The sequence below is a fragment of the Mobula hypostoma genome, chromosome X1 (assembly GCF_963921235.1).
Source record: "Mobula hypostoma chromosome X1, sMobHyp1.1, whole genome shotgun sequence".
Lineage (NCBI taxonomy): Eukaryota > Metazoa > Chordata > Chondrichthyes > Myliobatiformes > Myliobatidae > Mobula > Mobula hypostoma.
This window is the reverse complement of record NC_086128.1, coordinates 12,929,452-12,954,700: the sequence shown is the minus strand read 5'-3', so window position 1 is coordinate 12,954,700 and position 25,249 is coordinate 12,929,452. Positions and strand designations below refer to the sequence as shown.

Sequence of the window (25,249 nt, the reverse complement as noted above, 5' to 3'; positions counted from 1 at the left end):
TCATATGTTAACCCTCTCATTCCCGGAATCACTCTAGTGAATCTTCTCTGAACCCTCTCCAACGTCAGCACATCCTTTCTTAACTAAGGAGCCAAAACTGCACATAGTACTCCAAGTGAGGTCTCACCAGTGCCTTATAGAGCCTCAACATCACATCCCTGCTTCTATACTCTATTCCTCTAGAAATGAATGCCAACATTGCATTCGCCTTCTTCACCATTGACTCAACCTGGAGGTTAACCTTAAGGATATCCTGCACGAGGATTCCCAAGTCCCATTGCATCTCAGAACTTTGAATTCTCTCCCAATTTAAATAATAGTCTGCCGGTTTATTTCTTCTACCAAAGTGCATAACCATATACTTTCCAACATTGTATTTCATTTGCCACTTCTTTGCCCATTCTCCCAATCTATCCAAGTCTCTCTGCAGACTCTCTGTTTCCTCAGCACTATCAGCCCTTCCACCTATCTTTGTATTATCAGCAAACTTAGCCACAAAGCCATCTATTCCATAATCCAAATCGTTGATGTACAATGTAAAAAGAAGCGGGCCCAACATGGACCCCTGTAGATCACCACTGGTAACTGGTAGCCAACCAGAATGGAATCCCTTTATTCCCACTCTCTGTTTCCTGCCAATCAGCCAACACTCTATCCACGTATGTAACTTTACCGTAATTCCATGGGTTCTTGTTTAGCAGCCTCATGTGCGGCACCTTGTCAAAGGCCTTCTGAAAATCCAAATATACAACATCCCCTGCATCTCCCTTGTCTAGCCTACTTGTAATTTCCTCAAAAAATTGCAATAGGTTTGTCAGGCAGGATTTTCCTTTAAGGAATCCATGCTGAGTTCTGCCTATCTAGTCATATGCCTCCAGGTACTCTGTAACCTCATCCTTGACAATTGACTCCAACAACTTCCCAACCACCGATATCAAGCTAACAGGTCTATAATTTCCTTTTTGCTTCCTTGCCCCCTTCTTAAATAGCGGAGTGACATTTGCAATCTTCCAGTCCTCCGGAACCATGCCAGAATCTATCAACTTTTGAAAGATCATCGCTAATGCCTCCGCAATCTCCACAGCTACTTCCTTCAGAACACGAGGGTGCATTCCATCTGGTCCAGGAGATTTATTGACCTTTAGCCTATTCAGCTTCCTGAGTACTTTCTCTGTCGTAATTGTGACTGCGCACACTTCTCTTCCCTGACACTCTTGAGTGTCCAGTATACTGCTGATGTCTTCCTCAGTGAAGACTGATGCAAAATACTCATTCAGTTCCTCCACCATCTCCTTATCTCCCATTACAATTTATCCAGTATCATTTTCTATCGGTCCTATATCTACTCTCACCGGTCTTTTACTCTTTATATACTTGAAAAAGCTTTCAGTATCCTCTTTGATATTATTTGCTAACTTTCTTTCATAGTTCATCTTTTTCCTCTTAATGACTTTCTTAGTTTCCTTTTGTAAGCTTTTAAAAACCTCCCAATCCTCTGTCTTCCCACTAATTTTTGCTTCCTTGTATGCCCTCTCCTTTGCTTTAACTTTGGCTTTGACTTCTCTTGTCAGCCACGGTTGCATCCTTTTTCCATTAGAAAATTTCTTCTTTTTTGGAATACATCTGGCTTGCACCTTCCTCACTTCTCACATAAACTCCAGCCACTGCTGCTCTGCCGTCCTTCCCACTAGTTTCCCTTTCCAGTCAATTTTGGGCAGTTCCTCTCTCATGCCACTGCAATTTCCTTTACTCCACTGAAATACCGACACATCAGATTTCGGCTTCTCTTTCCTCAAATTTCACAGTGAACTCAATCATGTTATGATCACTGCCTCCTAAGGGTTCCTTCACCTCAATCTCTCTAATCACCTCTGGTTCATTACACAATACTCAATCCAGTACAGCCAATCCCCTAGTGGGCTCAACAACAAGCTGTTCTGAAAAGCCATCTCGTAGACGTTCTACAAATTCTCTCTCTTGAGATCCAGTGCCGGCCTGATTTTCCCACTCCACTCACATGTTAAAATCCCCCACAATTACCATAACATTGCTCTTCTGACAAGCCTTTTCTATTTCCTGTTGTAATTTGTAGTTCACATCATTGCAGCTGTTAGGAGGCCTGTATATAACTGCCATCAGGGTCCCTTTACCCCTGCGATTTCTTAGCTCAACCCATAAAGATTCTGCACCTTCCGATCCTATGTCACCTCTTTTTAATGATTTAATATCATTTCTTACCAATAAAGCCATGCCTCCCCCTCTGCCTACCTGCCTATCCTTCCAATACACCGTGTATCCTTGGATGTTCAGCTCCCAGAGGCATGCATCCTTTAGCTAGGTCTCGGTGATGGCCACAATATCATACCTGCCAATCTGTAGCTGTACGACAAGATCATCCACCTTATTCCTTATGCTGCGTGCATTTAAGTATAACATCTTACGTCCAGTATTTGGTACTTTTTGCTTTGATTGCACTGCAACTGATCCCAATGGCTGCAAATTTGCCCCATCACCTGCCTGTCTTTCCTGACATCTTTACTGCTCGCTATCTTAGATTTATTTCTGTTTCCCCCCTCCTCTGCTCTATCATTCCGGTTCCCATCCCCCTGCCAAATTAGTTTAAACCCTCCCTAACAGCTCTATTAAACCTTCCTGCCAGGAAGCAGCTCAGAACCCTACAATCCTTTAGTGTATGCATTAGCTTAAGCTGAAATTGCCACATGACTTTGTGGGGAACTGAGGAAGAACCAGTTCCACTGATCTGAGCAGTCTCATTGCTGACCTTTCTCATGCACTGGAGAGATAATACTAGATAGCAGTATTTGGCTCCTCAATGATGGGAAAGGAGATACAAATGTCTGTGCTAATTAGTGTATGTTTTACTTGTTTCTCCATGTAAACAGCAGCATTAATCTGGAAGACACTAGCGGTGGAGATGTTAAGGATCTTGGTGCCTGCTGCGAATTAGGCCTTGCTGTTGTTACACATCAGTTGAAAACCAGGATAAATTTTGTACTGACCTGGTGACTGTAGATGCAACACACACAAAATGCTGGAGGAACTCAGCAGGTCAGGCAGCATCTATGGAAATGAATAAACAGTTGACGTTTCAGGCTGAGACCCTTATTCAGGACTGGAAAGGAAGAGGGAAGATGCCAGAATAAAAAGATGGGGACTAGCTAGAAGGTGATGGGTGAAGCCAGGTGAGTGGGAAAGATAAAGGGCTGGAGAAAAAGGAATCTGATAGAAGACGAGAGTGGACCATTGAGAGGTGATAGGCAGGTGAGGAGGAGAGTTGTAAGACCAGAGTGGAGAATAGGAATGAAAAAAAAAAGAAAAAGACAAAAAAAATACTGAAAGGAGAAATCGATGTACCTGCCATCACGTTAGAGCACCTGATACAATAGACAACAGCAGCAGATTCACTGGTGTAGAGTTGCCTCAGCTGGAAGGACAGTTTGGGGCCCTGAATGGAGGTTGGGAGGAGGTGAATGTACAGGTGTAGCACTTCTGCTTGCAGGGATGAGTGTCAGGAGGGAGATTAGTGGCGAGGGACAAATGGACAAGAGAATCATGGAGGCAGTGATCCCTGCGGAGAGTTGGGGAGAGATAAAGGTGTCTTCGGTGGTAGGATCCTGTTGAAGATGGTGGAGGTTGTGGAGAATGATTTGTTGGATGTGGAGGTTCATGAGGTGGCAGGTGAGGACAAGAGGGACTCTATCACTGTTAAGGCAGTGGGAAGATGGGGTGAGCGTGGATGTCCAGGAAATAAAGGAGATTCAGGTGAGGGCAGCATCAATAGTGGAGGAAGGGAAATCCCATTCTTTGAAGAAGGACATCTCTGATGTCCTGGAAAGGAAAGCCTCATCCTGGGAACAGATGTGGCAGAGCTGAAGGAACTGAGAAAAGAGAATGTCATTTTTTACAGGAGACAGTGGTAAGAGAGTCAAGATAGATATGGGAATCAGTAGGTTTATTAAAAAATGTTGGTAGACAGTTTGTCTCCAGAGATGGAAACAAATATTGAGAAAGGGGAGAGAGGTGTCAGCAATGGACCAAGTGAATTTAAGAGCAGTGTGGAAGTTGGAGGCAAAATTGATGAAATTGGCGAGCTCAGCATGGGTGCATGAAGCAGCACCAATGCAGTCATCAATGTAGGTACAGTTAGGCTTGGCAATTTGTAGCTGGGTGTGCCACTGTTTGCAGATATGGTTAATGATACACTAGTTCTCAGCAATGAAATATAGTATCCAAATAACTATAAAATATAGTATCCAAATAAATCTCCATCAATAACTGCAACCTTCACTTGGCAACTTGTTGCTTGAACCTAAACAGCTTGTATCAGTAGGCCGCACCAAAAAGATATAATAAAATACTGCAGCAAAAACATCCGAAGTCTGTTTTATACCACAAGCTTATCTTGATCCTGTGCAAAACAGGCTTTACAGTGAGGGTGGTACTGAGGTTGGAACAATGTTTCAGTGCATAAACCATGAAGTTGCACACTTGTTCATTTGATTATTTTGATATTCATCGGAAGCATCACCGAGCTGGTGCAAGAGGTGTGCAAACACACAAGTGACTGGCGCAAAATCTTGCCAAAGGAGCTAAGTTGAAACTTGCAAAAGGCCAGATTACTTCTAACATAAAAGCTTGCTATGGATCACAAAATCTTCCTATTCCTGAACCTCTTTAGACCAATCTGTAGCTTTATTCAACTTCCGAGTTTTATTTCATAGTGGGAGGTTCAACAATACTTTTCTCCGCAATGTTCTGAGCAGCCGCAGCAATTCACTATATGCCACTGGGTGCAAGGTCAGTTTTTTTTAAAAAAGTCATATTTCTCCTCAAAGCAATAGGCACTCCTTTTGTCACTTCTACAATGTTGCATGGAAACCACTGTAGAGGTACAAGAAGAAAGCTAGGATTGCTTAGACAGAGCATGGAAATGATCAGCTAAATGGCCTTCTGTGTTATGCACTTCAGCTGTAGCAATAAACTGTGGCTTTGATTGTATATGAACCAGGATTGCAAGTGTATCTGTGTCCGCAGTGCTGGGAATGGGCTGCACTAAATATTACAATTTGAGGACCAATTCTAATTCACCTCTGCTCTTTGGGTTTAGAAAACCCTAGCTGACTGGCCGCCAGCAGCAGAATCTAGCCAGTCAAAAGCATTTGAACTTGCTTAAAGGGTTAGTTACTTTACTTCTGTGAAATGTGCACTGACTGGAAGGAGCAGCTCTGAGTGCTCATTCTGGTGTTGGAAGTCAGAATGTCCTGAAAGAGAAGATGATAGAAAAATGGGTACAAAGCACTTCTGGAAATGCGGCAGCACAAGATGCCTAGACTCCGCAAATGTACAATAAAAGGGTGACCTATTCTTTACTCCAGGGACAACTGACACCTGTTGGTAAGATTAAGTTTAGAGACACAGTGCCAGTGCTCTGCAAGTATTTTTTTAGTTTGGTAAATGCCTCTTCCATGACAGCTTGGAAGAATTAATGAAGAGGTGAACCAGGCAGTAACAGAATGATTCATCCCAACGTGCTGTATGTTCCAGGCTAATGTAGAGATCTCGTCAGTTGATTGTGCTCTCTATCCACATATGCAGCCTGATCTGTGTATTTTTAGTGCTTTCTGTTTTTATTACAGTGGAGAACTGGGCAAATAGCTCATCTGAGATAGTCGAGTAGAAGTGGCAGGTGGAGAAAGGGCTTCCCGGTTGATGCCTCCTCTTCATGAGGCAGACTTGCTCATCCAGATCTGCTCCTATCACTGCACCAACTTATCATTTGAAATAGCAAATAGTGTGCTGAAAAAGGAATAATTGTACATCAGGAAAAACGTTTTCAAAATGCTCAAAGTACTCATAGGAGTGAAAGATGGGTTTTGAAAATCCAAACTAAGCTACAGATTTAAGGCTTCACAGCATGTTGGGGTGCCCCAACGACATGAAAGTAACTATTGAATGCAGGGCTTCTTCCATATTGCAGAATTTGTCCCAGGATTGATGTATGTATTTCAACATCTTGTGTGGTCTGTCACACAAGGAACATGGAGAAGTAAATGAATAAATGTTTTTTTTTAATGTAACCAGGTTTAGAGAGTTTTATTTAAATAGATTGAACTTGTGCAAATGCTTTTATGTGAAATAAGTTTCTTGCTTTTTCTGATACAGTCTTCCAACACTATCTCTGTCTTACTATTTGAGATTGCTATGGTCTCTATTGGTGCTGCTTGATATTAGGGCTTTGCTGGTTGTGACTTAGCCAAGTTTTCCTTCAAGCAGTCTGGCCAAAGCAAATCTGCTGGTGGTTTTGGCCATGAGTTACCAGCTACTCTTTGATATGACTGTGAACACATAGACAAATTCATGATCACATGTCACCCTCACTTCACTAGCTGACAACTCCAAATTGATATTTAAATTGGCCTTTAAATAAACCAAAAACACCAGTTTGCCAATACACTGTGCACACTGAGATTCTCTAAAATGGGGTTTCCTCTGTTGTCTTTCCTCTGTAGTTACATTGGTGACTGTGAAATCAATGTTGAAGTAAAGAAGTATTTCTGCAAAGCTGGAGTGAATGGTATCCAGGTAGGTCATTCGATGGGAAAGAGCAAGCTCAGTTGCCTTTGTAAATCTGTACCTACTAAGTTAGAGCATCCTTGTTGCAAATAACACTTGAAACAGATTATGATTCCATTTTAAAATGCCATACTCAGTGCCACAGCAGACAAATGCACTGTCATGTGTGAATCTGAAAGGTTCCATGTTCACACCTTAGTATCTGTTCTGATCACTGATGACAACTGGCATAGTAGTGATAGTACTGGATCACATGTCTAAGTGCCCAGGTCAGACAGAGGCAAAATTGGTCAAAGTCCCCATCTGGAATTTTTTGATGGAAAGTATGTGGGTATGGTGTTGAATCAGATTTTCTAGTAATGGGTTCCAGTAGATGGGAAGCACTAGAGCTTAAGGCCTTGCAATGGTACCTCTTAGATTTAAAAATTACTAACATGACAAGATTAAACTATGGAAATCACTATTACAATTTCACCAGTGGATAATATCAGCATCTGGAGGTTTGCTAGATATTACTGAATGATTTGACAGTTCAAGAGCTGGTAGTTAAAATAGTTTAACTGTCAAGGACATAATAAGCCCTTGATTTTTGACTGTTGACTGTTACATCACTATTAGCTGAAGCAGCTTCAAACTGCTCCTGGATCAAACCTTTCCTAAACATTGGTGTATCTAGGTAGGTTGATCGGTCAGCACCTGGATTCTTTACTTTTCCAGCTAAAAGAAAAATGAAGAAGGTCTGTATAAAATATAGAAAATCAACTTATGAAATAAAACTGAGTTTTGCACTGTTTCACAGTGAATATTTTCTTTAAAATGAAGCAAATTGAAGCTATTTTTTCATCTCAAGAAATGTTTCATGTTGATGACCATACACAGCACTACATGAACGGCCAAGAGTAGGGCACCAATTTCTCTGTTTGTGGGTGTGGACAAGGAAACTCAGACCTACATTGGAGCAAGCACCAGCAAGCCCTACACAGGGATATCAGGTGCAAATATGTTTGTGCCTCACTTAAAAAAAATTGCTATTTATACAGACAGCGTCTAATACTGTGACACTGTAATTTCCTTTGGAATCAATAAAATATCTATCTAATAAAATTATGGCAAGAGCAAAATGCACTGTTTGCAGTCTGCCGCCAGCAGGTAACGCGCAGCCAATTTGCACAAACAGGCAATCTGCAGCCATCCAGATGCACCAGCGGCCAATTTGCAGCCAACCCTCCTAGAAAGCAAGCATCATCTGGATTGCAGGAGTAAGTGGATGAGACAGTATGGTGTCAGCCACTGTGACAAAATGGCTGGTTTTACGCCAGGTTATGAGAATATTGGACTCAGAATTAGGTCAATGATAGGGCAAAGAAACAAGCTACAGAAATAGAAAAAGCCACGGAGTTGAGGTAACAGAATTGGGAATGAGGGGAACAGATGGGCACTGTTGACTTGAGCCACGGTCCCTATATAAGTATTGAAGTGTGGCTTCAGAAGGAGAATCAGTGGTATTAAAGCATAATCTTGCTGCAATGGCTGCTGTTATATTAGCCACCTGTTCAACGCAGCTGTTCCATAAGAGGCAAGCTTGGGGAACAAACTGCTGGCCAATTTCCGTATTCTTGGCTGTGATTCTGCACCATGAGTGATAGATGTCTTCTGTGCAAGCTCAGAGCCATTGATTCTTTCAGTTACTGACGTTTGTCTATCTTCCCCACAGCTCCATGGAATGCTTCGAGTGATTCTTGAGCCCTTAATTGGAGACATGCCATTGGTGGGAGCAGTGACCTTGTTCTTCATCCGACGCCCAGTAAGGAAATTGTTGTAGAAGGAAAAAAACAGCTACTGTAACAGAAGAGGAGGGATTAGAAAAAATTGATTTGAGATTGATCCTGCAAATGATTTTGGGCTCTTCTCTACAGGAATGTTGAGTCATATTTAATGCCTCCAGCCAGAATCCAACAGGATGCGTTATAACTTATTTTATTAAATTGCTTCGTAAAACCGTTTGAGCTGCTGACTTTGTCAGTGTGTGTCATATCTTTCAGGTTTTCCTTGGAACTTCCTAGGTGATAGTAGTGTTGGTATCAGAGCTATATTATAGTTGAGTTGCTATTGCTTGTGATCTATCTTTGACCTTTGCTTCTTGACTGCAGGGAGAAATTCATTGGTTCATCAGTTTAACTGATAGAGCAGTACTTGTTTTTTTAAATGAGAGATGTAGATCAAAATATGTTTTAAACCAAAATGAATAAGACATTATGAGCCTATACAAATTTGATTGGCATGTTAGTTTTAGAGTCACAGGTCTGATACTGAGTGCAGAATGACACCTCTAGTGTCTTAAATTAAAGCTGATATTCTGAAAGTGATTGAGAAACTTGGTGTCCTTTCAGGTGCTGGAGATTAACTGGACAGGTCTTACCAACCTGCTGGATATTCCAGGGCTGAGGTAATGATTTTTATAGGATCCAAATGAAAAATAAAGCCAAAGTATTTGTAAGATTTTTTTTTCCCAAGAACAATATGAAACTATTTTAAGTTCTAGAAGTTTATCAGCTTCTTAGAATGAACAATATGTAACTGAGTAAGATCAACGTATGTTGAAAAATGTAACTAATAATACAATTTCACAAATATACAAGATTTAATTGAATGATTTAATGAGGACCTATTTGTTTTGGTAAAGGAGAGATGAGGGCCATCTGGAGAATATGGTAAATAAATATTTCTCATATTTTCTTCTGGCACTGAGAAGGCCATCTGGTCCATTGATCTATGCTAGCTCTCGAAGCAATAATAATAAAAAAGTACTTTATTGATCCCGAATGGGAAATTCTTTTGTTACAGCAGCAACATTTAAAAACACATTTAGCGGTGTGCAGACTTAACTAATAATAAAGTACAGAATAATAATATACACAATAATAATTTACCAATGTGCCATTAATCCCATCCTCCCATTTACTTCTGTATAAACTATTATTCCCCCATGTTACCATCAATTCTGCCCCCCCACCACCCCTCTCCCCAGATTCTACCATTCACCTACACACGGGACAATTTGCAGTGGTCAATTAACCCACCACCCACCCGTCTTTAGTATGTAGGAGAAAACTAGAGCACTGGGAAGAAGCCCACACGGTCACAAGGAGAACGTGCAAACTCCACACAGACAGCTCAGGAGGTCGGGATTGAACATGGTCTTTGAAGCTGTGAAGTAGCTGCACCACTGTCCAGAAAACGATGTGTCTGAAAACATTTCCAGGGAGTATCTAAAACACTTGATGAACCATGATTACTATTCATGAACCTGATCTCTAGTTAAATTCACCTTTGAGTAACTAAGCATTATATTGTAGATCAGCCTGCTTTAAAATTAACAGTTTCCCTTTAGTTTTGTAATTTTGTAGTGAAATCCTCAAAGACACTCTCTCTTTATCTCCCACTCTCTTCCCTATTACTCTATAAACCTTGCTGCCTCTTTTTTTCACTTGAACAGTTCAAAGTCTGACACCATACTTATGGACACCATTGCCTCTTTCTTGGTGTTGCCAAACCGGATTACCTGCCCTCTTGTTGCAGATTTGCACGTGGCTGAACTCCGTTCTCCTTTGCCTCGGGTATGTATCATGACATCAAATCATGACCAACAAAGTCATTTTCTGTAAAGTAATTACTCCAAAATCAGTTGGTGCATTTTTAGTGGTGTGTTTGCCATGAAATCACCTGTTCAGACACTGTTGAGATCAACAATATATTAAGCCACTTAGTAATAATATAATGCTGGCTAATTATAGAGAGGCATGGAAGTAGTTTGAACTTTTTAGAGTTATAAAGCAAGGGTGGAGTTTCATTTTACTACCTTAGGAGTGAAGCATTTCAAGGATCAACTTCATTTGTCATATACATTTACATGTATTAAGAATTTGCTGTAGTGTGTTGGTCAGGGCACGGCATGCAACAAAAAACAACAACATTCAACAATTATAAAGAATTATAATTTATTTTGTATATAAAAGCTAATAAAGTTGGTGGTTAAAAATGGTTATGGAATAAAATTTAGTTAAATAAACAAATACAGTGGATTTTAGGTAATTGGGACACATCAGAACCATTACAATTTGGTCCAGTTAAGCAGCTGCCCCAATTAACAGAAGTTTCCTGGAAATAGTTTAAAAAGGTATAAAAAAGACAAACTGAGTAACAAATTATGAATTTAAATGAAAAAACAGAACAAATCAGAACACTAACAATACTACTGCAGTGCTATAAAACTATATTAGTTCCTAATACTTACCGACGGAGGAATATATCCGTGGCACATTCTTTTGACTGCAAACGAACAAAATGAGTGCGGACACCTAGTACAGATAATGGACTGCCTTCATACAATACTGTTGACAGTTGTATCCTTCAAATCTTCATTTTCATTATAACATTCAAGATGATTGTCAATACCTTAAAATTTTTGTAGTTTCTAACTTATTGAAGTAGTGAAATCATTTCATTTTCACTCTCAACCATTTCTGGCATCTCCACTCCTGAATGCTTGAAGCCACAGTGAGCAAAATAGTTTTAAGTTGTCTTACTGCTTATTTCTCGCCAACTATAAGTGACAAAAATCACTGCTTTTCAAACACAAACACACACAACTGATGCTATTTTAAAAACTCTTTGCTCGAAGCACGGTGTTGTGTCTAACAAGCGCACAAATGTGGGCGACTGACACTTGTTAGAAACTGTTTGGCAACAGCCTCCTTCCCCAATTAAGCAGCATGGTGTCCCAAATAAACAAAGGGAATCCCGGGTATTTTCTAGATTAGCTTTATTCTTCAAGAGTTGTCCCAAATAAATGGTTGCCCTGATTAACTGATATGCCAATTAACTGGAATCCACTGTGCCAGTATATATTTATAATGTAAGCCGCATTATAAAAAGCGGTTTTAAGTGTTTACAGTGCAGTGCAGTGATGGGGTAATAGATAGAGTAGGGTGTTGGGGGGGTGTGCTGGTTGATAAGATTAACTGTTTGTGGGAAGAAACTTTCAAGATTGCATGAAGATATTGTTTTAATGGCCCTAAACATTTTCTAGAAGGGAGCCTTTCAAAAAGGCAGTTTGCAGGATAGGCATTGTCAGCAGTGAGTTTTTCCTGCTCGCTTCTTTGTCCTGGACATATGCAAGTCCTGTATTGATGGTAGACTGCAGCCAATAACCTCTTCTGCTTACCTGACAGTTCTCTGTAGTTTTTGAACGCTGTGAGAGGATGCTGCACCAAACCAGACAGTAATGTCTGATGTGAGGATGCTCTCTATGATGGCAGTGGAGAATTGTACTGGCATGTTCTGGGGAAGATGGAATTTTACCAACTGCCACAGGAAGTACATTCTCTGCTGATTCTTTTGTTTTATGAAGGAGATATGGTTCTCCCATGAGGTCCTGCAAAATAATGATGCCCAGGAATCTGAATGTTGAAACAGTGCTAACTGTCGAGTTGTCGATGATGAGTTGGTACAGAGGAGACACATTTTTCCTGATGTTGTTATACATCTCCATGGTTTTGAGAGCATTTAGCTCCAAGTTGTTGTGATTACACAAGCTTGTTTACTTCCTTCCTGGTGGTACTTGGGTTCATTCCCCCCTTCCCCCTACCAGGTGATTGGTCCTATGACTGTAGTGTTGTCTGCAAACTTTATCAGCTTAACAGATTTACTGAAGATGCAGTCATTGGTGTATTGAGAAAATAGGAGAGGGGAGAGGACACACCCCTGTGGCACTCCAGTGCTGACTGAGTGGGTTGTGGAGATATGCTTGCCTAGGCCCACGTATTGCAGACTGTCAGAGAGGAAGTTTGTGATCCACCTCCAGGTGGGACCTAGTAGATTAAGTTTGGTGAGTTTTTCTTGCAGAAGCTCAGGGTATTGAAGGCTGAACTGAAATCAACAAAGAGAATCCTGACATGTGTACCAGAGGAGCTAATGTGTATGAAGTCCAGACCGATATTAACAGCATCATCTAGTGCTCTGTTGGTTCTGTAGGTGGACTGCAGCAGATCTAGAAAGTTTTGAGTTCAGGATTTGAGAAATGACATGATCAACTTTCAAAAGTTTTCATCTTGACTGATGTGAGTGCAACTGGCCTGTAATCATTGAGTCCAGTGATCTTTGATTTTGTGGAGACTGGAATGGTAACAGATTTTTTGAAACATGCTGGAACAGTGCATAGTTTGAGAGACTGATTGAAAATGTCAGCAAAGACTGAGACAGCTGGTTAATGCAGTGTTTGTGGATGGCAGGGGAGACAGAGTTAGGGCAAGCAGCCTTCTTGATATTTTGCTTCCTTACCACCTCTCTTCCTTGACAACAAAGGGTGTGGTGATCTGGCTGAATGGACAAAAGAGGGGGATCTTTGAATGGAGGGTAACTGTGAAGTCAAACAGCTGTGATCTGTTAAAGTGATCTTGAAGTGTGATCTGAGTCGAATTTCAGATGGTAGAACAAGCTCACCTTTGTTGTGTTGATTTCAATAGGATGAAGGTTAGTTCTATGAAAGGTGACACTCTGCCACCTTACTGTCTAGGCAATGATGATAGGATTCCTTCTCCTTTATTTTACTTTTTAATTGGTCTTATTTAATAGAAGGAATGTTCCAATGTATATGAATGTCAGAAAACTGAAGTGTAAATAATTTATCCAGAAATTAATCCCAGGTTGCTGACACAACTAGAAATGGAGAAATGGAGAAATCCCAGCAATGTTGCATTGTTTTTGAACTGAATTATTTAATATAGTTGACACCAGGTGCAAGGTCTAACTAGCTGCCTGTACTCAGTTAATCAACATGCCAGATACAGTAATCCAGTAGTTTGGTAAGAGGGATTTAAATATATGCTTTTAATTTTAGGGAATAGTGCGGATCTACCTAATTGAAGCAGCATGCCTGGAGTCAAAAGATACGTATGTCAAAGGAATCATCAAAGGAAAATCTGATCCATATGCAATTGTACGAGTGGGCACACAGACATTCATGAGCAAGACCATCAGTGAGTCTGTGAATCCCAAGTGGAATGAAATGTATGAGGTGGGTGAATTTCATTGTGGTTTCATCCTCTTTAACAGTACAATTCCTGCACTTCTCAGGGCCTGGTAAGGCAGTTCTGCCACGTAATGATTGTAGGAAGCTAGGATTAAGATCAGAACTCAATGCCAGAATTCCCAACTGGCACCAAATTATCAGATAAATACTCACCATTCTTAGGTCTTTCTAGTGTGGCATCACAACAATTCCTGGCTCCTGCCCGGTCAGGTGGGAACCTTTAGGTATGCCAGAAATGCCATTGTATAATGACTTTATCACACAAGTATCGCAACAGCCAATCTGTAGGCAGCCACCAGAGATTCTAATAGACATGGAAGATGAATACTTGTAAACAAGAAATTCTGCAGATACTGAAAACCCAGAGATGCTGCCTGACCTGCTGAGTTCCTCCAGCATTTTGGGTGAATACATCTCATACCTTAAGTGAGAAAGTTCTATTTTTCAAATAAATACAAAATCTTTTCCTAGCAGCCATTAGAAAATAGAACCATTACATTACAGCACAGTACAGGCCTTCCAGCTCACAATGATGTGCCACCTTTTAGCCTACTCTGAGATCAATCTAACCCTTCCCTCCTATGTAGCCCCTTTTTTCTATCACTTATGTGTCTGTCTAAGAGTTTCTTAAATACCCCTAATGTGTCTGCCTCTACCTCCACCCTGGTAGCACGCTCCACACACTGAACCACACTCTGTGTAAAGAACTTACCTCTAAGTGTTCCTCCAGTCACTTTAAAATTATGTCTCCTGGTGTTAGCCATTTCCGGCCTGGAAAAATGTTTCTAGCTATCCACTCGATCTGCAGTACACCTCCATCAAGTTACCTGTCATCCTAGCTCGCTCAACCTATCCTCATAAGACATGCTGTCTAATCCAGGCAGCATCCTGGTAAATCTCTGCATTTTTCTAAAACTTCTACATCCTTCCTATAATGAAGTGACCAGAACCGAGCACAATATTCTAAGTGTGGTCTGAGTAGCTTTATAGAGCTGCAATGTTACCTTGTGACTCTTGAGCTCAATACTCTGAGTAATGAAGGCCAACACACTAGTACTGTCCAAAGGTCTTAGGCACATATATGTAGCTAGGGTGCTTAAGACTTTTGCATAGTACTGTTGTAATTTTATGTATTGCACTGTACTACTGCCGCAAACAAAAAAAAATTCATGATGTATGTGACTGATGATGTGGGCCTCTTGTGGACTGAGAAAGGGAGAGGGGAGGGAGTGGGAAGCACCAGAAAGACATTCTGTAATGATCAATAAGCAGATGACTGATTACCTTTGGGATCATCTTTGGTTCTTATCTTTGAAATTATCTCTGACTCATCTTTGGAATCAGATGACTTTGTCTGGTGCCTCAGGGTTGGGTGTGTCTGTACCTATGCCACCCCCTATCCTGGCATTTCTTAACTGCCACCTGCCCCACAATCCTCCCGCAGTGTTCCACCCTCAACATTCCAAATCCATTCCTCTCACCAATGTTTTTCCCACTACTGAAGTAAGACTCACTGGTCTGTAGGTCCCAGCGTTATTCCTACTCCCTTTCCTGAACAAAGGAACAGCACTTGCCACCCTCCAGTCTTCTGGTACTACTCCCGTGGCCAGTGAGGGTGCAAAGATCATCTCCAAATGCACAGACATCTCTTCCTTTGCTTCCAGTAGTTAACCTGGGGTATGTTAATTCTAATGTTTTTCAAAATTCCAGCACTTCCTTTTTTCTAACATTGACATGTTCTAGCATATGCGCTGTTGTACACTGTCCTCATAAATGTCAATGTCCCTCTCACTGGCGAATACTGAAGCGAAGTATTCATTAAGGACCTTCCTTACCTCCTCTGACTCCAGGCACACGCTTCCTCTTCCATCCCTGATCGATCCTACCCTCACTCTAGTCATCATCCTGTTCTTAAGATACATGTAGAACGCCTTGGGGTTTTTTCTAATCCTACTCACCAAGACCTTCCTGTGCCTTCTTCTAGCTCTCCTAAATCCATTCTTCAGCTCCTTTCTGCCAACCTGTTATATCCCAAGAGCCCTGTCTGGTCCTTGCTTCCTGAACCTTAAGTATGCTTTTTCCTTCCTCTTGACTAAATGTTCCCCATCTCTTGTCAGCTATGGTTCCTTCATCCTACCATCCTTTCCCAGCTTCAATGGGAACCCCATGGAAGTGCTCCCTAAACAGCCTCCACATTTCCATTGTTGCTTTCCCTGTGTACATCCGTTCCCAGGTCCCTGTCTAACACCATTATAATTTGTCCTCCTCCAATTAAATACTTTCCCATACTGTCTGCTCTTATTCCTCTTTAAGGCTATGGTAAAGGTCAGGGATTTGTGGTCACTGTCACCAAAATGCTGACCTACAGAGCGACCTGTTACCTGACCAGGTTCATAGAGTATGAGGATATACCCCAAACCTCATGAACACTAGTGATTTGCTAATCAACAGTACGTATACAAGATTCCTCAGTACAGCATTTATTTTTCCTCTTGCACTAGTAGTCAATAAAATAGCAGTGTCCACTATTAAATACAAAATTAACAAAACCTGTATTTTCTCAAGTCACGTGGTTGAATGAGCACCTTGCTTTCCAACTCAAGATGTCAGCAATATGGTAGAAATATGTTCAGCTTTAGACAGAAGAGGATACATTTATTTTATTTTCCCATCTTAATGAACTATACCACATGAAAAATCATTCATATATTTTCAAATTCTTTCAAATAGAAGCAACGTGCTTTTTGAAAGTTATTCGCCAGGCAGGATCAAAGTAATACTGTGCTAGACATTACAGTCTTGGAACAAATTGCTTTGAGAAAATGTCAGACTTCCAAGAGATAGAGAATTGGAAATCTCAAAACTAATTTTACTGTATCTTGTGTGCCTGCTTTCTGACCTGTTCTCTGTATCCCACAGGTGATTGTCCACGAAGTTCCTGGTCAGCTGTTTGAAATTGAGATGTTCGATAAAGATCCAGATCAGGATGATTTCTTGGGCAGGTGAGAGCTCTGTGTATGTTTGTGTATAGACACATCCACTGTCTCTGTTGTATATGAGGCTGTGTACACAGATACATGTTCAGTAGTGATCTGCATACAAGTATACATCAGTGTACCTTATGTTTATAGGAGTGCGAGTATGTGTGTGTGTGCTTTATAAAATAGAACAGTGCAGGTCCTTCAACCCATGATGTTATACCAACCTTTTGATCTAATCTAATGCTTCCCTCCTGCATAGCCCTCCATTTTTCTATCATCCATATGCCTATGTAAAGTTTCTTAAATGTCCCTAATGTATCTGCCTCCACACCACTCCTGACAGGGCATTCTGCACACCCTCCACTCTCTGTAAAAAGCTTACCTCTGACATTTCCCCTGTACTTTCCTCCAATCACTTCATATTTGCCTTTGCCTGTTGTTGCGTGAATGAAATCACCAGAGAGAGAGTTACTGGTAGATACAAAGCAGCTTCTTTATTCGACAAAACAAGATATCGCAGGCATCATATGGAGACGCTTTCGGTGGAAAGGTCTGCTGGCCCAGTGTGGAGCTCGATATTTATTTGCTAAACACAAAGGGCAATCCATATTTACAAAGTTATAGATAATGCTGTCTTTGAAACTACATGCAAACTTCACACCTTCTGGTTCATATTCATCCCACAGGCACCAGCAGCATCTGGACTGGTATTCACAGCTTTTAGGAAATGCATTGTTACAAACTAAATCCACAGTACATTGTCAAGGAGCAGAAGACTGGTGGCCAAAGCCATTTGCTAAATGTAAATGACCTAAACCCAAAAATCACTTTAACATTGCCACTCTGGGAAAACGTCTCGAGCTTTCCACTTTATATATGCCTGTTATCATCTTGTGCACCTCTGTCAAGTCACCTCTCATCTTCCCTCACCCCAAAGAGGAAAAGCCCGAGCTTACTCAATCTATCCTCATGACGTGCTCTCTAGGCAATATCCTGATAAATCTCCTCTGCAGCCTCTCTAATAACTTTTACATTTCATAATTTGTGCCCACAAGGAATGACAGTTTCTCAGGCTGAGGCAGGTCTAACATGAGAATTGAGGCCTATGTGTTACTAGTTAAAGGGGACCTTCCCTGAGTCACTACTGGGGAAGCCATCTTGGAAAATAAGGACCTGGAAATAGAAACAGTAGACCATTCAGCCCCCTCATTCCTCTCCATTTAACAAATTTATAGCAAATCTAACATTTTAATTCCGATTCCCATTCTGACATGTTGGTCCATGGCTTCCTCTTATACCATGACGAGGCCACCCTCAGGGTGGAGGAGCAACACCTTATATTCTGTCTGGGTAGCCTCCAACCTGATTGCATGAATATTGATTTCTCCTTACAGGTTAAAAAGAATCCCTCCCTTCTTTTTGTATTCCCCACTCTGGCCTCTTATCTCTCCTCATCTGCCTATCTCCTTCCCCAGGTCCCCTCCTCCCTCCCTCCCTTTCTCCTATGGTCCATTCTCTTCTCCTATACGATTCCTTCCTCTCCAACCCTTTATCTTTACCACCCATCTGGCTTCACCTATCCTCTTCTGGCTGTCCCTTCTTCCTCTCATGTGACCCCCCCCCCCCACCTTTTTTATTCTGGAGTCTTTCCCCTTCCTCTCCAGTCCTGAAGGGTCTTAGCCTGAAATGTTGACTGTTTATTGATTTGAATGAATGCTGTCTGATGTGCTGAGTTTCTCCAGCATTTTTTGTGTGTTGCTTAGGATTTCTAGCATCTGCAGAATCTCTTGTGTTTGTGATCTTCTACTTGGCAGCCTGGTTCCTGCACTAACTTCATAAACCTTGATTGATTTCAATATCTAATACCTACCTATTTCTCTCTTGAATATGCTCAATGACTAAGCCTTCACAGCCCTCCTGGGCAGTGAATTCAAAAGATACACCGCCACCTGGGTGAAGAAATTTCTTACTGCTTTCTTGAATGGCTGATCACTAACTGTAAGACTATGACCCTTAAGGCTGATTTATACTTCTGCGTCAGCTCGACGCTGTAACCTATGCAAGTGGCCTACATGCGTTGTGAGCATTTATACTTGTGCGTTGGTGTGTCTGCGCCGCTCTGCAATTCGCACACATCACACATGTGCACACACCTGCCTGTGCAAGGCTTCATGGTCATGGTAGTCTTTCTCGGGGTAAACAAGGAGCGAGCATCTTTTTTTGTAAAAGTGAAATGTGTCCTCCATAATTTTGGAGGTCTGTAAAGCTTTATGGAAAGCATTGCAGCCAGAGTTCCTTCCCTGCCCTTCAGTCACCCAATGGGAAGCTATTGCAGCGTAGGAGGAAATGCAATGCTACCAAGCAGACCAATCACAGTTGTTGCGATCTGCGTTGCCGCAACGCATAGTTACATTTTGGGAGAGGTGCGCATCAGGCTACGGCGTAGGGATCCGCGTAGGCACTGCGTAGGGTTCGCGGCTACGCTGTACCTACGGCGTCAAGTTGACACAGAAGTATAAATCAGCCTTTAGTGCCACACACTCCAGCAGGAGAAACATCACAGAGTCATAGAACACCACAGCACAGAAGCAGGCCCTTCAGCTGAACCATTGAACTGCCTATTCCCATCAACCTGCACCAGGACCATAGCCCTCCACATCCATGTTCCTATCCAAATTTCTCTTAAATGTTGAAATCAAACCCGCATCCACCACTCGTGCTGGCAGCTCATTCCACACTCTCACCACCCTCTGAGTGAGGAAGTGTCCCCCTCATGTTCCCCATAAACATTTCACCTTTCACCCTTGACTCATGACCTCTAGTTGTAGACCAATCACAAACAAGAGAAAATCTGCAGATGCTGGAAATCCAAGCAACACACACAAAATGGTGGAGGAACTTAGTAGGCCAGATAGCATCTACGGAAAAGAGTACAGTCGACGTTTCGGGCTGAGGCCCTTCGGCAGGACTGGAGAAAAAAAGAGTAGAGTTAAAATGTGGGGGTAGGGGAGGGAAAAGCACAAGGTGATAAGTGAAACTGGGAGGAGGAGGGGTGAAGTAAAGAGCTGGGAAGTTGATTGTCTCACCCAACCTCAGTGGAAAAAGCCAGCTTGCAGTTACCCTATCTATACCCCTCATAATTTTAAATACTTCTATCAAATCTCCTCTCAATGTTCTACATCCTAGGGAATAAAGTCCTAACCTGTTCAAACTTTCCCTGTAGCTCAGGTCATCCAGTCCCGGCACCATCCTTGTAAATTTTCTCTGCACTTTCAATCTTACTTGCATCTTTCCTGTAGGTAGGTGACCAAAACTGCACACAATACTCCAAATTAGGCCTCGCCAGTGTCTTATAAAATTTCAACATAACGTCTGAACTCCTGTACTCAATACATTGATTTATGAAGGCCAGTGTGCCAAAAGATTTCCTTATGATCCTATCTACCTGTGATACCACTTTCAGTGAATTATGTACTTGTATCCCTAGATCCTTCTGTTCTACCACACTCCTCAGTGCCCTACTGCTCACTGTGCAAGACCTACCCTGGTTGGTCCTCTCAAAGTGCAACACTGCACGCTTGTCTGCATTAAATTCCATCTGCCATTTTTCAGCCCAGTTTTCTAGCTGGTTCAGTTCCTGCTGTAAGCTTTGATAGTCCTCTTTGCTGTCCACTATACTCCCAATCTTGGTGTCATCTGCAAATTTACTGATCCAGTTAACCATATTATCATCCAGATCATTGATGTAAATGACAAACAACAATGGACCCAGCACTGATCCCTGTGGCACACTATTGGTCACAGGCCTCCAGTCAGGCAGGCAACCATCTACTACTCCTCTCTGGCTTCTCCTGTAAAGCCAAAGTCAAATCCAATTTACTACCTCATTCTGATTGGCAAGCAAACTCTGCACAACTACGTGGTCAAACTTCTAAGAATTTCATACATTTCAATGAGATTGCTCATTCTTCTGAAGTCTAGAAACTGTAGACACAGGCTGCTTAATCTCTCCTCGTACAATAAACCTGCTATCCCAGGAATCAATCTGGTGAACCTTTGACGTACCTACTCCATTTTCTTCCTTAGCTAGGGAGACTAGAAGCTGTGCACTATATTCCGGATCTCACTCAGACCCTACATAATTGGAGCAGGATATCTTTAGTTTTGTACTTGAATCCTCTTGCAAGAATGGCCAACAATACCGTTTGCCTTCCTAATTGATTTCTGGTAGTTTTTTTTCATGTAGGTTCTTCCTTATGAGTGCTTTGCATGTAATTATTCCAACTTTCCTAACTTCAGTCTTTGTGCCTGAGCCTTGTGCTGCCCCTTCACCTCTGCTACCAACCAGATATTTTGCCAGGCTTCTACTGATAATCTCTCTTAAGTCTTGTCTACTTTTCTATCATCTCACAGTTCTTCCTCCCCAGCTGTTCTTATTCCTCCAAAACTCAGTTCCTTTGCAATCATCACTTTTCACAAAGACAGGAGATTGCAGAAGCAAGACCTTTGTTCAAATTCCATCAGGTAAAAATTATTCTATCACACATGATAGAATAGTCACACAACAGAATATCACAGGCAGGGTTCACAAATAAAGCTGGTAGAGATCTGCTGCAAATTTTAGGACAACCATGTACATAATCTAGCTTTCCATCATATATAATAGTAAAATATTATAAACAAGCTTTCTCTTACAGTGACTCAGTTGGGCTGCTTGGGTCACCTGATGAAATGGGAAAGAAATCCCAACTTTTTGTAGATGGCCCCTATGGAAATAATCATGGTTGGTTGTATCTTTTTTTCATTTCAGAATGCAGCTGGATCTTGGGGAAGTGATGAAAAATCAAACTGTAGATGAGGTAAAGATTTGTAGAGGTTCAAAGATAATTACTGGGCAGTGATAAAAGGGGAGGTGGGAGGCACTGTCTACATAAAAGAAACACTGAACTGTCAAAACTAAACTACTGACACAACCGACAGATGATGCAATAGCCGTTACTCTACATACCGTCTTTACACATCTGGAGAAGAAGGATGCTTATGTGAGAATGCTGTTCTTGGACTACAGTTCAGCATTCAACATCATAATTCCATCCAGGCTCAACAAGAAGCTCAGAGACCTTGGCCTTGACCCTGCCTTGTGTAGCTGGATCCTGGACTTCCTGTCAGATTGCAGGCAGGTGGCAAGAGTGGGCTCCCTCATTTCCACCCCTCTGATCCTCAATACAGGAGCACCTCAGGGCTGTGTACTAAGTCCCCTCCTTTACTCCCTGTATACCCATGACTGTGTTGTCACCCACAGCTCTAACTGCTAATTAAATTTGCCAAAACACTACATTGATTGGCTTTATCTCAAACAATAATGAGGTGGCCTACAGGGAAGAAGTCATCTCTCTGACGCAGTGGTGTCAAGAAAACAACCTCTCCCTCAATGTTGCAAAAAACAAAGGAGCTGGTTGTGGACTACAGGAAGAATGGAGACTGGCTAACCCCTATTGACATCAATGGATCTGGGGTTGAGAGGATAAACGGCTTTAAGTTCCTTGGCATCCACATCACCGAGGACCTCACATGGTCTGTACACACCAGCTGTGTGGTGAAAAAGGCACAACAGCGCCTCTTTCACCTCAGACGATTGAGGAAGTTTGGTATGGGCCCCCATATCCTAAGAACTTTCTACAGGGGCACAATTGAGAGCATCCTGACTGGCCCCCATATCCTAAGAACTTTCTATAGGGGCACAATTGAGAGCATCCTGACTGACTGCATCACTGCCTGGTATAGAAACTGTACTTTCCCCAACCACTATCTATTCCAGCTGCTACAATTGGGAAACAGTACCGCAGCATAAAAGCCAGGACAGCTTCTTCCACCAGAACATCAGACTGATTAACTCATGCTAATTTGAGTGTATTTCTATGTTGCATTGGCTGTTCTATTTATTATAAATTACTATGATTGCACATTTAGATGGAGATGTAATGTAAAGATTTTTACTCCTCCTGTATGCGAAGGATGTAAGAAAATAAAGTAAATTCAATTCAATTACCTTTGCTACTATGTTCTTCACTGTGCTATGTTAGAAGAAGCTTTGTGCTGCTTATTTCAACCTTCCTTTATGTATGCTACTATCATTTGTACTCTTGTTGGGGAAAAGGGATAACTGGAAGATTTGTGGCTTGATATCACATACAAGTAATTTGCATCATGTTTTGCCAGATCATTTGCAAGTAAAATATTTGCCAATTCCCCCCCTCCCAAGAAATTAAAATTACTGCTAATGGTATGTAATTTTATACTTGAATAGTAGGAGAGTTGAACGAGGGGACACAGTGACGTGATTGGGGAGGGGAAGTAGTTTAAAACCTAGACATCTTTATGTAGAGCAGGATGAATATCTGGAATTTTCTACCCTGGAAATTTGTGGAGGCTGGATCACTGGGAGGGGGGTATTAAAGAGGAGGCAGATAAATTTGAAAGATTTGGGAATGAGGGCAATGTGTTATTGACACAGAAAAGGAGATGAGGCCTGGAGCATATTGCTAGGACAGGCTTGAGGAGGCTTATTTTCATGTGACTTCCTTTTGTGTATTTTTTTTTGCCTGACTGCACCCTCTGGCTTTTTCTTGTGTAGTGGTTCACTCTAAAGGATGTGGAGAGAGGAAAAGTTCATCTGAAACTGGAGTGGCTGACCCTGTATGCTGATCCAGCAAAACTGGAGCAGGTAATCGCAAGTCTGAACTTTGAGCTCTTAGTGTCTTACATTTGAAAACTTGGCTTGCCTGATGAACAGTGCAGTGGTCAACAATTGATATATGGCTCTGTACATAGTTTGGAATTTGGTTTGTTCTTAGTTCATATTGTTAGAGAATTGAATTCTTAGCTCAAAGGTAAGTTAGAATTTGATCAGAAGTAGACAAGTCATTCCTGAGAAATGATCCTGTTCCATAATATTGCCTTTTCTTTGAGACATTTGATTCAGCTTTGCCTTCATTGTTTTTGTTTTTGTAAAATACCACTCATATACTGCAAATTTACTCTGTGGGCACTTTATTAGGTACACCTACTCCTTAATGCAAATATCTGATCAGCTAAATCATGTGGCAGTTACTCAATGCATAAAAGCATGCAGACATGGTCAAGAGATTCAGTTGTTCTTCAGACCAAACATCAGAATGAGGAAGGAATGTGATCAAAGTGTGGTGCCAGTTTGGAATATTTCAAACTGCTGATCTTTTGGGATTTTCTCTTGAATTCACAGCAAATGGTGTGAAAAACAGAAAACGTCCAGTGAGCAGCAGTTCTGTGGGTGAAAACGCCTTGTTAATGAGAGAGGTCAGAGGAGAATTGCCAGTCTAGTTCAAACTGATAGGAAGATGGCAGTAACTCAAATATCCAGGTGTTACAACAGTGATGTGCAGAAGAGCATCTCTGAATGTTCAACATGTTGAGTCTTGAAGTGGATGGGCTACAGCAGCAGAAGACCATGAATGACCACTTAGTGGCTACTTTATTAGGTACAGGAGGTACCTAATTAGGTGGCCAGAGAGTGTATAACTGAAATAATATCAGCTAGCCATTGACAGCAGATCACAGGAGAATGATTCTTTCTGCTGTATTACAGGCAGGACTACGGATGGTGATAATGGATAAGCCCCATAATTCAATCCTGTGGTTTAGTGATGGTTTAATCCAAATGAACGAACTTAAGAGACTTCTTTAATAATTGTGCATCCCTATCGGTATTTCTCTCTTACCTTCATAAAGTCTCTGGTATTTCACCTAATTTCCCATTCCGCATGTGAGTTGTAGCAGGGTATTCTACCAAGGATGCATCAGAGTTAACTGACACATCCACTTGACATAATTGGTTATTGGAGAGTGATCAGCAGCAGGATCCTCTTTTCAGTCTTGGAAGGGTTTTGCAGTTACACCACCCCTTACTGAAATTAGCAAACACAGCCTTGACCAGACATTGAATCTTGGCCCTTGGTCTACACGGTTTAATTGTAGAGCACCTTTTATCAATTGAACTATCAGAGGGAATAATAAGTCTTGAGATCAGTACAACCTTGTTGACTTGCGTCTTTCTAAGTACATACAGCAGCACAGTGAATGGTTCAAAAGAGAGCCGAGTTGACTGTGAAGAATGTGATTCGAGTCATGGACTAGTACAAGGAGACAAAGTTCAATTAATGTTGCGCCTTCAAAGTAATAAACACCTTGAAGCATTACTTAGGAATTCCTGATCATACATTCCAAACACTAACCACTTGTTGCTTTAAAAAAAGTAATTTTCCTTGTGTCACTTTTAGGTTTTTTGCCAATCATCTTTATTCTATGTTCCCTAATTCTTGACCCTTCTGCCATTTTCTCTTAACAATTCCATTGTTGTATTTAAAATAAAAATTGTTTGTAGTGCTGAAATTTCCTCCTCCTGACAGTGGAGGCATTGCAATTTACACAGTTTCCATAATAAATGGCATGTTATAGCCAGTAATGGAGATATACAAATAAGGAGAGGATACAGCTTTTCAAATGGGGACTATGATTCAGTCAGCTTGCATCTGCAACTCTACTTCAA

The 25,249-nt window shown here is 41.4% G+C and overlaps 1 protein-coding gene across 1 annotated transcript in view; it reads left to right on the top strand.

Moving 5' to 3' along the window:
* The window catches only part of esyt1a (extended synaptotagmin-like protein 1a), a 151,054-nt gene that overhangs the window by 87,179 nt on the left and 38,626 nt on the right, over nt 1-25,249 (top strand). Inside the window, exons 5-12 of the mRNA XM_063037306.1 lie at nt 6,531-6,603; nt 8,309-8,398; nt 8,985-9,040; nt 10,091-10,211; nt 13,493-13,669; nt 16,604-16,686; nt 21,476-21,524; nt 23,300-23,389. Coding sequence (XP_062893376.1) covers nt 6,531-6,603; nt 8,309-8,398; nt 8,985-9,040; nt 10,091-10,211; nt 13,493-13,669; nt 16,604-16,686; nt 21,476-21,524; nt 23,300-23,389 — 739 coding nt within the window. The remainder of the gene's footprint in view (nt 1-6,530; nt 6,604-8,308; nt 8,399-8,984; nt 9,041-10,090; nt 10,212-13,492; nt 13,670-16,603; nt 16,687-21,475; nt 21,525-23,299; nt 23,390-25,249) is intronic.